The 12,757-nt window shown below is 42.4% G+C and overlaps 1 protein-coding gene across 3 annotated transcripts in view; it reads left to right on the plus strand.

Moving 5' to 3' along the window:
- Positions 1 to 12,757, plus strand: part of LRRC8C (leucine rich repeat containing 8 family, member C) — a 53,035-nt gene that overhangs the window by 18,152 nt on the left and 22,126 nt on the right. The window contains exons 1-2 of one of the 3 annotated variants that reach the window (XM_014537346.1): positions 1,032 to 1,645; positions 2,005 to 2,146. In XM_014537346.1, coding sequence (XP_014392832.1) covers positions 2,009 to 2,146 — 138 coding nt within the window. In that variant the 5' untranslated portion in view covers positions 1,032 to 1,645; positions 2,005 to 2,008. The other 2 variants (XM_005863357.2, XM_005863358.2) reach the window with 2 other exon arrangements.

Consider the following 12,757-nt stretch of genomic DNA (forward strand, 5'->3'; position numbering starts at 1 on the left):
ACAAGATTAAAAAGTTTGAGAACCAGTTCTTTACATAGGTGCATTTTATTCCTGAAATTGCTCCCCACTTCAAAGAGTAAGCCCAAATCCTTCCAAGGTGTCCAGCAACCTATCATGAAGGACACAGCAACCAAATCTATCAAAGAAGGTGGACTAGAGCACAGGTACTGAACTTGTCACTGCAGCAGAGTAGGGCCACCCCAGATCTGATTTGGACAAGCGTTGCTCCATGAACAATCATCCGAATTCACTCATTTATTTACTCAACAGACAGTGTTGAGGGTTTCTTGTTCGCAGACGTTGCGGTGAGTGATGGGGATGTGAAATAGAAGATGATAGCTTCTGAAGCAAGCTTGGAAATTAAGATGAGCTGGTGTCTGTTTGTGACTACTGCTGGAACAACCATGACTTGAAAACATTCAGGGCAGTGAGATTGCAATGATTCATTGAGAAAAGAGGTTATGAAGTGTCAGAAAAATCAAACTTTGAGCTAGTTTGGAATTTTAATGGCACTAAGAATACACATTTATTTAGCTTGTGTGGCTTACCTACAACATGTTTTGGAGAATGCATGTGTGTAACATAGGTTCTACCTTCAAATAGCTTGCAGCCTAGTGTTAGTAACAAAATGGAATTAAGAAAGTTGTGTTTTGGTAAAATAAGGAAGTCATATCAAATGCACAGATGCCAAGTAGATAGGTCTTAGGTGAGAGCTACACCAAGCAGCTGAATTTTCAACACTGTATTAAGAAACAAATCCAAGAGGAAGACATATTGCTGCTTAAGAAAAGGTCAGATAAAGCAGCAAGACAGAATGGGTAACATTATAATGGTTTCCAAAGATAACCACCAGTAAATTCAAAGAACAGTGGCTTTTCTTTGCGCTGTTTATTGTACAGCCTTTAATTCAGCATTAGGGAAGAGAGCTCCAGGAAACAAAGAAGGCTTGGGAGAATAAGCATTAAATGTAGCCTTCCCCCTGTCTTAATTAGACTCTTTAATAACCAGGACAAATGTAGTAGTGAGCTAGATTATTGGATCCAACGATGGCAAAAGGATGAAAAATTTCCTTTTAGTCCTCCTTGGCCACTCTTTCTTGTTGCCTTAAGGTAAGGAAAGAATATTCCTTCTCACAGTAGCAGGATGAGTAGCTTCAAGTCCTTGATCTTAATAAAAGCAGTGGGACTGAGCGCTGAGAAAGGGGAATACAGACTAAGAAAAGGATGCGGCCGATTCCCATTTTCCCAGAGTCTCCAGTGCGGCCTATTCATTTATCTTCTGTCATTTAGATAGAGGTAAGACGTTTTCAGGACCAACTGATTTCTCAAAAGAGATAAAGGATAAGTTTGGGGCTTACAGTAAAATGTGATAAGTACAGGAATAGAAAAAGATATCAAGTCAAAAGAACAGGGACCAAAAAGGGGGAGGGGCTTGCAACAAAGTGAAGATCACCCCAGTCCCCCTCTACCCCTACTACCACCATCAATGAAAATCTTCCCTCTTACAAGACAAGGACCATATGGCAAAGTTGTTTGCCTCCCAAAGAGCAAGCAAAATACTTAACCTATAGGGCACAGTAGAAAATGAACAAAAACCAATGCTGAGATGACACTTACAAAATAGTTTAAAGCAACAACCCAAAATGGTAAGATTAATAGCAAAAATATCTCTAAGGCTAGGCTCTGCTTTCTCTGGTGCCCTCTTGTTCTGTTTAAGAGAGAATCCAGGAAATAATGGATTCTGAGACTGCTCTGCCATGGACTGTCTGGTCCATGTGGAGCCAAAGGGAACCAGCTTATTGGACAGTAGTGAGTGAAGGAACTTGTCTTTTTCCTGTGAGGCCCCTTATTTTAGTCAATGAAAACACCAACGTGCCGCGATCACTACTATTGTAACTCAGATCACTATTTCTGGAGGGTTGAAGCAGCATCTCGAATACTGTTAACAATGGAGTATGTTGTGCATGCAGATCAATGAGTTCACCAGTAATCTCTCCTTTCTCAGAAACATGATTCCCGTGACAGAGTTCCGGCAGTTCTCTGAGCAGCAGCCTGCCTTCCGGGTGCTGAAGCCGTGGTGGGATGTGTTCACCGATTACCTCTCCGTGGCCATGCTGATGATCGGGGTGTTTGGTTGTACTTTACAGGTAGGTGCCTAGACTCATGTCAGATGGAGCCACAGCACGATGGTCATTGAAACCCTTACAAGAGCTGGCTCTGTGATTTTCACCAAGTAAATGTTAGTTGCTCTTCAGTCCTTATGGATGATGCTTTTGATCATGGCAGGGAGCCTGAATCCCTGATTTACTGGACTTTCCTAATAAGGTAAATATGGTACTCGTAAGGTTTCACTGGGCCCAAACAGAAGTAAGGGGAGTCAAATAGTATTTGATGTCGCTAACATTAAAGGAAGTCCTTTATCTTTCAAAGTTGGCTTTATGGTAAAATCTAGCATGTATAGCCACAGCGCCATTTATATTGTCAAAATGGAACTCTTTTCTTTACCTCTTCACTAACCCCTGATAATATTTTCTGGAAGAACATTTTTATGAGATATCATTCTTAATTTTATCCATTGTTTAGTTTTGAATTAAAAGGTAGCCCAATCAAAATTTATTCTGTATAGATGCTATGTATTCATATATTGAATCCAGGTAATTTTTGTATGCCTACTATGTGCCAGGCACTGTACTTTGAGGGTATATATATATATATATATGTGTGTGTGTGTGTGTAGAGAGAGAGAGAGAGAGAGAGAGAGAGAGAGAGAGAGAGTGTTTATTTCGGGGGTAAAACTGAATAAACTGGCAATCAGGAAAGGTTGTGTTATACTAAGATGGATGTATCCATAAGTAATAAGGGAGTGCAAAGGAGGAGTGCTTGGCTTGGGAACAAGAGAAAAGGGGATGGTTGTATTAAAATTTAGACAACCAGCTGAAGTTAGGGAGAGGGAGATGAGGGTGGAGAGGGTGCCAGGAAGAGGAAGGGAAGTTCTAAATCATGGACATGAGAAAGAACAGGGCACCTTCAGGAAATTCAGTGGGTGTCATCAGCATGAGAGTTGAAGCCATGCCCGTGAATGGAATCACTCAAGGGGAACTGGCCAGTGAGATGATGTTAGGGATAACATTAAAGAGTGATTGAAGAAAAAAGGGTGCAACTGAAGAAGACTACTGGTAAGAAGGGGCAGCTGTAAGAACGGATGGAAACGGGAGGAGGGGCTCAGAAGTCAAAGGCAGGTGTGGTTAATGATGGCAGGCAGTGCAACTAGTTCATGGACTACGGAGAGAAAAGTAGCAACTAGGCCATTAGAAATCTTAGTTTCAGTGGGTGGATGGAAGTTAAAGTAAAGGCTGGGGCAAGGTACTTCAGAATCCCTTCACCGTTTGCACCCAGAAGTACAACTTGGCATTTACAGAATAGTCACAGGGATGTAGATTACAGCATAGGAAATATTGTCAGTAATACTGTAATAACCATGTACAGTGCCAGTTGGGTACTTGAAATATTAGGACGAATACTTTGTCAAGTATACGATTGCCTAACCCAGCCGTGGGCAAACTACGGCCCGCGGGCCGGATCCGGCCGGTTTGAAATGAAAAAAAAAAAAAAAAGACCGTACCCTTTTATGTAATGATGTTTACTTTGAATTTATATTAGTTCACACAAACACTCCATCCATGCTTTTGTTCCGGCCCTCCGGTCCAGTTTAAGAACCCATTGTGGCCCTCAAGTCAAAAAGTTTGCCCACCCCTGGCCTAACCCCTCTGCTGTACACCTGAAACCAGTAAAAAATAATATTGAATGTAAACTGTAATTGAAAACAAAAGGCTGTGGGGTAGATGTGACTTTCAGGTAAAACAGCTGAGAGGAAGAGGGGTTTGGAAGAGAGAAAAATAGAAGTGGTGCAGAGTAAAAATAAAGGCCTTTTTAAAGCTGATTTTAACTCTAGTTAACACGTAGTGCTTCCTCTGTGTCAGGCATTATTCTGAACATATTACATATATTTTAACTCATTCATCCTCATGGCAATCCTAAGACGGAGGTACTGTTATTATCCCCATTTACAAATGAGACAGCTCAGGCACAGAGCGTTTTGGGCATCCTCCCAAGGTGGGTGGCAAAGCCCTTATCAAATCCAGACAGTTTGGCCCCAACTTTCCTGTTCTTAATCCCTAACACCATGCTACCTTTTACTTGGCTGAAAAAATGTTGCCCTTTCCCTTTCTCCAAAAAAAAAAAAAAAAAAAAAAAAAGAGCAATGAAAACCTAGAGTTTGAAAGAGAGGAAAGGCATAAATTCATCTATAAATAAAACAAATAGTTGTTGAAGAACCTACTGTGTGCCAGGCACTGTTCTAGGAGCCAAGAATTATCAATACAGGCGGGGAAAAAATAAAAGAATTAATGTCCCAACCTTAGGGAACTTACATTCTATGGAAAAAACCAGCAGCAGAAGGAAAATCAATTAGTAAATTACATATGTTAGAAGGTAATAAGGGCAATGTAAAAAAAATCAAACATACGAGGACTGTAGGAGGTCCCAGCAGCTGAGATTAGGTGTTGCAATTCTCAAACAGGCTGACCTGAAGGGGACTTAGACCAAGGAATTGCAGGAGGTGCAGGAGCAGGCCATGCAGATGTCCGGGGAGGAGCCTTCCAGGCAGAGGGAACAGCAAGAGCAAGGAACACATAGGCAGAGGGTTCACACAGGACCTTTCTGTGGGAGAATTTGACATTTACTTTCTCAGCTTGCTAACTCTGTGTTTCTGGAGATCTGATAAAGGTAGAATGTTAGTGTTACTAGGCAACATTGTTTATGATGTAAGTGACTGCTGATTGGTCAACGGCGGCTGGGCTGGTAGGAAGCCATAGCATAGAACTTCCGTGATTGTGGTGACATTAGTAACTAGGCATGTCCTTTGACACGTGGAAGAGGTATCTATTGGGTTACAAGAGATATGGGCTCCTTTGGAACATAAGGCTTTTAAGCCAGGGTAAATCCAGACTCTGCCTACAGTGGAAGTCTTTTCCTTGCACCCGGGATGATCCGGGAAGGAGAGGCTCAGGAAGAGCCTAGCTTCTGGGCAGCAGCGTGGACCACTACACAGACAGTGACAAGATCCCCCAAAGGGGGAAGCCTGATGTCACCGTGCTGGCAAGCTGTGACTCCATCCTCTACCTTTCTAAGTGATTCTGGTGCTGAGGGAGGTTTGTGATATTCTTGTAAGTCTGAATGTGGAGATGAACCTAGAAGGACCCCAGGTGATGTTATAGGCCTGAAGCAGGGGCATCCCTGACATGTTGAAGGAAAAGCCAGGAGGCCAGAGAAGCGTGAGTGGAGGAGAAGAATGAAGTCCGGAGAAGCCTGGAGTCTTTGTAAAGGTATTGGCTTTGCCCTCAGTGAGATGGGACATGTTTGGAAGAGTCTGAGCAGAGGGTAGTCAGTATGTGACTTAGGTTTGAACAGGACCCTTCTAGGTGCTGAGAGTGCAGTGCAGCGGCAAGGACAGAAGCAGGGGATTATTTAGAAGGCCACCACAATAAACCAGGCAAGACATGAAGCAGATGGCTTGGACCAGGATTAAAGTAGTGGTTCTGGATATATTTTAAAAGAAAATCACTAAGATTTGTTGAAAGATGGAATGTGAGGTATGAGAGAAAACGAGAAATAAAAAATGACTCTAACAGTGGTTAGGTCTGAGCAACTGGAAAAAGTTTTAAGCATGTTAAGTTAGAGATATGTGTTAGCTCCCCAAGTAGAAATGTTAAATAGGCAGTTGGTTACAAGACGCAGGAGATCAGGGAAGTGAAGAGCGATCATCTCAGGAGGAAGGAGGTGATGGAACCAGGCTGGAGGATCATCCTTGACTTGGTCGAGGGAGCACCTTCCCCCAACATTGGAATGGTGGGTATAGGTGCATTTTATTGGGGCAGAGGGAGGAGAGAGGCAGAGAGAGACGGGCGTGTATGCCTCACGGCTTCTGTGGAGTAGAAAGTGGCACGTGTGCTGAGAGATTGAGGGTGAGGAAGACAGGACATGGCAACAAGGAAGCGAGCAGAGTAGGATCCTCAAGGAGAAGGGCAAAGATTTGGAATGGCCAGTTCGGGAAACAGAGGGAGGTGACACAGAGCAGCAGGAAGACTGCACATCCGCCTTCCTTTGTCATTGTACCCAGCACCCAGCACCGCCACAAGCACGAGGTTCGCTTCTCTGTGTACATAGTCCATGGCAGGAGGAAATGCAGAAAAGAGAAACCTCACAGGAAATCTTTAAGAGCTAGTAGTGAACTTGGAAAAAATGAACACAAAAGGAGAGCATGTGCCTATGAAAATATCTGTAATGAACATCACTTGGGAGGTGTGCCGCAGTGACTGCAGGAGGGGATTCCAGCACAACTTCAGCATCTTTCCTGGCCCCCGGTCAGAATCACCTCCCCAGGCCCAGCCCCCATCGTGGGTCTCTGCTGTACAGACGCTCTTCTCTCGCTCCACTTAGCACCCTACTCTGCACCACCCCCACCCCCACCACCACCCACATTCTTTGCCCACTCTTCAGGCACATAACCCAACCTGGGCCCGTCACACATAGGCCTATTTCATCCTTCCAGCCTTTCAAAAGAAAATGGAGGCAGTTGACTGTGTACAGGAAATGTAGTCTGAGATGTCAGGGTTCTGAAAAGAGACTGAGATGCCCCAAAGGAATGTTGCATCAGAATATGAAGACCACCAGGCTCAGCACATTTATGGAGTGGACCGTCTTATTCAACATATCTCTGAGCACCAGTGATATAGCAGGCACTGTGCGGGGCTATCGACCCTGAAAGAGAAATACCGTGCAGCCCCTGCCATCAGGTTACTAATAGTCTAAAGAGCATAGAAATACATAAGCAATGTCATTCGGTGTATAAGCGCCTTTAGAACCTTAAATTTGACGCTATCATCTCAGCTACTGGGAGTTAGAGACTTGAGGAGGTAAAAATTGAGCCTCGTCTCAAAGAATGAGTATACAAAATTAAATATATATTTTACAAATCATATTTCTTTTATTTTTTAATACTTTTATTGATTTCAGAGAGAAAGGGAGAGAGAGAGAGAAACATCAATGATGAGAGATAATCATTGATTGGCTGCCTCCTGCACACCCCACACTGGGGATCGAGCCCGCAACCCGGCATGTGCCCTCACCAGGAATTGAACCATGACCTCCTGGTTCATAGGTAAATGCTCAACCACTGAGCCACACCAGCCGGGCTTAAATATATATTTTAGAATGAGGAATGGAAGAAAAAAGTCAGTGGAATCATGTCACAAAGCCCTGTAGTGTGATTGTGTCACAAAGCCCTCATTAATTGGTGCAGATGGCATTTAGGGGCATTTCCTCACACATCCCGTCCTATCTAGAGTGCTAATAGCGCTTGCATTGAGTGACATTGGTAAAGACCCTGTGCTAGGACCTATGTGTGCTTTAGCTCCCAGAATGAACCTGTGGAAGTAGAAGATAGTTCTGAAACATAAAAGGTTCCGCAACTTGCCCCAGAGCCAAGAGGGAAGCAGCAAGGGTTCAGATCTCAGGATGATTTTGTAGCATGTGTCTTTCACCCCTGTGCTCACTGGTATGGAATACAGTGGGGCCTTGACTTACGAGTGTCCCGACTAACGAGTTTTTCGAGATACGAGCCGTCTCTCGGCCGATTTTTTGCTTTGAGTTGTGAGCTAAAATTCGGGTTACGAGCCAGCTTCAGATACCCCACCGCTAGTTGGTGCAGCAAATGTCACAGTGAACGCCACAACATCAGCCCAGCATCACGTGTCTCACTCGTTCACTTTTTGATTTGACATACGAGTAATTTGAGTTACGAGCTCCGTCAGGGAACGAATTAAACTCGTAAGTCAAGGCCCCACTGTATTATGGAACTATTACAGTTGTACAGATTGTGTGGCCAACTGTGGGCTTGTAGAACAGGATTTTAAATATAAAAACAAATGCAAATGACTAAGGGTTTAAAATAGAAAGTTATAAAAAGAGTGACTTTTCTGTTTGACAGTTTAGATTTTTTTTAAAAATTATTTACCTGCTATAAAAAAGAGTAACTTTCAAACTATATAAACATATTTTTTAAAAAGGAAATATGTTGCAAATTACTAAAGGAAGTAAAACCAACCAGTATCCATATAACAAGTGAATGTTCCTTAGGAAAATGTAAGTTCTTATTTTAGCCCTACTGTGATAATTGACTTATGACTGATAACTTCATAAATAAAGGTTCTCTGTGATGCTCAAATATTTTTCCTGTTTACAAGGTGATATTACAATCTATCTATATAAAAGCCTAAGCAACCATTACGACCAGTCAACCGCTCAACTGGTCACTATGATGCGCACTGACCACCAGGGGGCAGTCGCTCAATGCAGGAGCTGCCCCCTGGTGGTAAATGCTCTCCCATAGTGGGAGCACAGCCCAGCCAGAAGCCAGCAGTAGGCGCAGTGGGCTCGGGCGCTGCAGGAGCAGCCAGGCTGGGGCTCCTTCCCGGCCGCCTGCCGCTTCGGGCCCTGCTATATCTCTCGGGGATCAGGCCAAAACCAGCAGTCTGACATCCCCCAAGGGGTCCCGGGTTATGAGAGGGTGCAGGCCAGGCTGAGGGACCCCACCGGTGCACGAATTTGATTTTCCCTTTATAAAGTGAAAATGCAATCATTGTTTCTGATCTTTTTTATACAACAAATTAATTCTTAGGGTTTGAAAACAGGACAAATCAAATCTCAGGTAGGGTGAGAAGAGCATAGATTGGTGATAAAATAGTAATCCAATAACTTTTTTATTGTTTTCTAAATCAGCAGTCGCCAACCAGTGGTCCTCGGACCACTGGTGGTCCATGAGGTCCGAAAGGTTGGCGACCACTGTTCTAAATGACTTCTTCCAATGGCAAATAATAGTTGATTCTTTCTCTGTTTACTCCTAAAAGATTATGTTCCTAACGATTTAACACTACACAGCTTTGAAAATACTGGGGGAAAGAGGAAGTTATTATTTGCCAATACAGTGTTGATTTTTTTCTTGCCCTGATGTAAAAGAATTAGAATCCACACTCTTGTCTCACTCATCTGACAAGTATTTGTTCATTTCTGAGCAAATAGCTATTTTCAAGGCTGCCACGGAATAAGAGCGCATACTATAAAGAGCACTGCTTAGATTACATCTGCCCACATAAGAAACAAATATAAACTCATTGTAAAGCAAGCGAGTGCGTATAGTATCCTATTCCGGTACAGTCATACACCCTCAAGGACCAATCGTGTAAACACCCAACGCTGTGCTATAAACAACACTATTCAAAAACTCAACACACTTAATAAAATAGACCAAATCCTCAAAGGTCAACACGTTGCCTCCTGGAAAAATAAGATTGCTTTAGATCTCTGCTCAGTGACTCAGGTTATCTTATTAATACCAAATCCAAAACAGCCCACAGGCAGGCCATTACCAAATATAGAGTTAGCAGTTAGAAACCAGAAACAGGAACTGGAAGATACAAGCCCCCTGGAAGCCCTAGGGGACTGCTCTGTGACCATTATACAGGAAAGACATTTCCTGCTTTCTGAATTGTGTGTGTGTGGGGGGGGGGGGGGGGGGGGGGGGGGGGGGGGCGGCGTGTTTGAAGGGAGGTGGAGAGAATGATTTCAATGGCTTGAAACCACCTACAAAAAGTCCCTGCAGACTTAACCCAATCACCAGGAGCAAACTGGCTGAAGTTAACTTCTGCTTCTCTGAGTTGGAGCCAATAGTGCCAACTCCATGGCCAATGGCCTTCAGGAGAAAATGCTCACAAACAGTTCACTGGAAACTATAGTTGGTAAATAATAGAGATGCCAGAGTGATTTCAGAGGAGCTCACTTTGATAATGTGCCCTGAATTTTTGCTTCTGTCTCCCTCCCCCTCCTCTGTCCCACACTGTCTGGATTTCTAGTATATCTTTCTCTTTTGCTCAATCTCAATTTAGAGATCGAAGCTCAGAAATTCATACTTAGATTGGCCTATTGTTAAAGGTGAAACTCAGAGCACAGATGAAATCGCTGATAGCACTAATGGGTAGCCTTATAATGAAGACCTCCTCTATTTTAGAGTATCTATATACCCACATGCCACCCACCATTCTACTTGGGTGTTTGGAGAATATGAAACAAAAGTCATTTGTTGGTGAAAATAATTTTAAAGAACAGCCTTTCTCACATCTGTAGGGATAGTGGTGGATATTTTAAGAGAAAAACACTGTTTCAAAATCCCTGTTACATCTAGAAACAAAAATATGCCTTAGTTAGGAAGTCTTGTCATGGTGGTTTATTCAAACTGATACTTTTCATTTTCCCTAGAACTTTACCTCTTGTCATCTGTCACCTTGACAATTTAATGTGCAGTGTATGCCTGGCTGCAAGAATAATATACGAGTGCCTTTCACCTCACCCTCTTGGGTTTAACACAGGGCATGAATCTAAATGCCTTTTTTAGATCTTCTGATGCCACCCAATGCCAATCAGTGGATGAGGGGCATTTCCTTTGCTCTCACTGTTATGGATGGTTATGATCATGTTGCCTATTGATTAATGATACATCTTTTCCCTCAACAAATTATTGACAGAGCACTGGGTTTTTCCTATAAGAAGCAAGTGAGATTTACTCTCTGTAGTTGATCTGTGGGTGTAAATCACCGAAACCTGTGTTTAAAGGTCTCTATTAAGTGGGTTTGCTGTGATATGGACGCGATGATCTTGTGTTTCAAATCTGAGCCCTGGACTTGGTGGTGCTCCTGGCCCTATCAGGCAAACAGATCCACTCTTCCTCTTCTGCCCTCACTCAGTTCCTCTCACAGTCCTCTCTTTCTCATTTCACTGAGAACATCTGACTCCTCTCAGTCACCACACAAAGGCCCTGTGGTAAGGATTCCGCCAACATCGGGACAACTTTTTTATTGCAAAGCTGGGAAGCTTCTAGGTTATGTCTGGAGTCTTCTCTTTAACATAAAGAGTGCTGTTCCTTCTTCCCCTATGCTACTGTTTTCCTTTATAAACGCCTGCATTTTTATGTTTATTTTATTAAATGCCTACTGTTGTGGAACACCTAGTTTTATATAACAAAAACAAAATTAATTCAGTGTTTGTTTTGTATCCACTTTTCAAAATATGAAATAAAATACTCCCAATGAGAAAGATACATGACAACTAAGAGATATGTAACAAAAAATAAGATACCATTTAAAAATAACAATAAAAATGATTAAGTATCTAGATATTAAGCTAACCAAGAATACATAAGAACTCCATAGAAAACTTTTAAAATGTCTAATAAATGACATGTAAAACAATTTGGACAAATGGAAAGATATTGTATGTCCTTGGATGGCACAGACTTGATATTATAAAGATGTCCAATCCCCACAAATTATATTATGAATTAAAAGCAATATTTACAAAATTCAGACTTGACTTTTTGAGAAATTTTATAATCATATCAAAATTTATATGAAGAGTACTCACTTGTGGTAGTGGGGAATAGAATGGCATAAGGGGATGGATGAAAAGAAAGGGGAGGGGAGGGGAGGGGAGGAAAAAAGGAGATGGAGAAAGGAACTGATTTACTATGCATTGAGTAACATAGATAATTCAACCCTCCACCCTTGAGGTCCCCCTCTCCCTACCCACCCACCCCCACACACACACATACATACACACCACCCTGACTATATAAACTAATTTCTTCAAGTTTTGTTTACAGACTCTGAGTCAGATGCTCCATCTAAATCCTATTCGTTTCTTCAATGTAAACTTCTAAATCTCTATGCAAATATTTCTTTTGTATTTCATAAGAGGGAAATTTAACTCTAAATTTCATAATTGTGGAAAATCATTAGCTTTAAGATAGATATCTCATCCTTTTGTTTCAAAAACAAAAATTTGTTGGCAAATTACCTCTAATTGATATAAACTCCATAAGGCTAAGCTTTATCAGTAGGATTTACTCCTGTATTCCCAGAACCAAGAACAGTATCAGGCACATATAGGAGCTCACCAGAATTTGTTCTGTGGAATAAAGGGGGTGAGAGAGTGGGAAGTGTAGATGAGACGTTTTTGCCATCTGCTAATGTACAGTGACCATCTAATGGCCTTAGAAGGGGGCTGAGACCTTTGAATTACTATGTGCATTTTTTAGTATTTTACACCATAACCGAAGTCATTGTGAGCAGTAGAAGAGAGAGACCAAAGACCCTTACAAGAGGCCTGGGTGAAGGTATTCTTAGCCTAAAATTGAGAAGATTGAAGGGAACATGAGAACAGACAGCAGATACCTGAAGGGCTGTTCCTGGAGATGCCCTTTCAGAGACCGAATGCCCTGGTGAGGGGAGGCTGCAAGGAGAATCCATGTGTCATGAGAACCATGTTCATTTGTTCTTTACATATAATAAATAGTTCTTGGCAGTGCAGTTAGGCCATGATAAAAATGGCAAGATCCTGCCAAAAAAATAACCAACTACAATGTCAGATATAAGTGCTTTGAGAAAAATAAAGCCATGTAAGGGAGAGAGTGACAGAGGTCCTACTTTAAATAGGGGGTCAAGGAAGTTCTCTTGGAAGAGGTGACATTTGAGCAGAACTAAAGGACCTGAGAGAGGGGGGTCTGTGGGTACCTGGAAGAAGAACATTCCAGGCAAAAGAAACAGAAGAGGCCAGTGTGGCAGGTACAGAAGGAACCCGGAGGGAGTGGC

Source organism: Myotis brandtii, unplaced genomic scaffold (genome assembly GCF_000412655.1).
Source record: "Myotis brandtii unplaced genomic scaffold, ASM41265v1 scaffold177, whole genome shotgun sequence".
Lineage (NCBI taxonomy): Eukaryota > Metazoa > Chordata > Mammalia > Chiroptera > Vespertilionidae > Myotis > Myotis brandtii.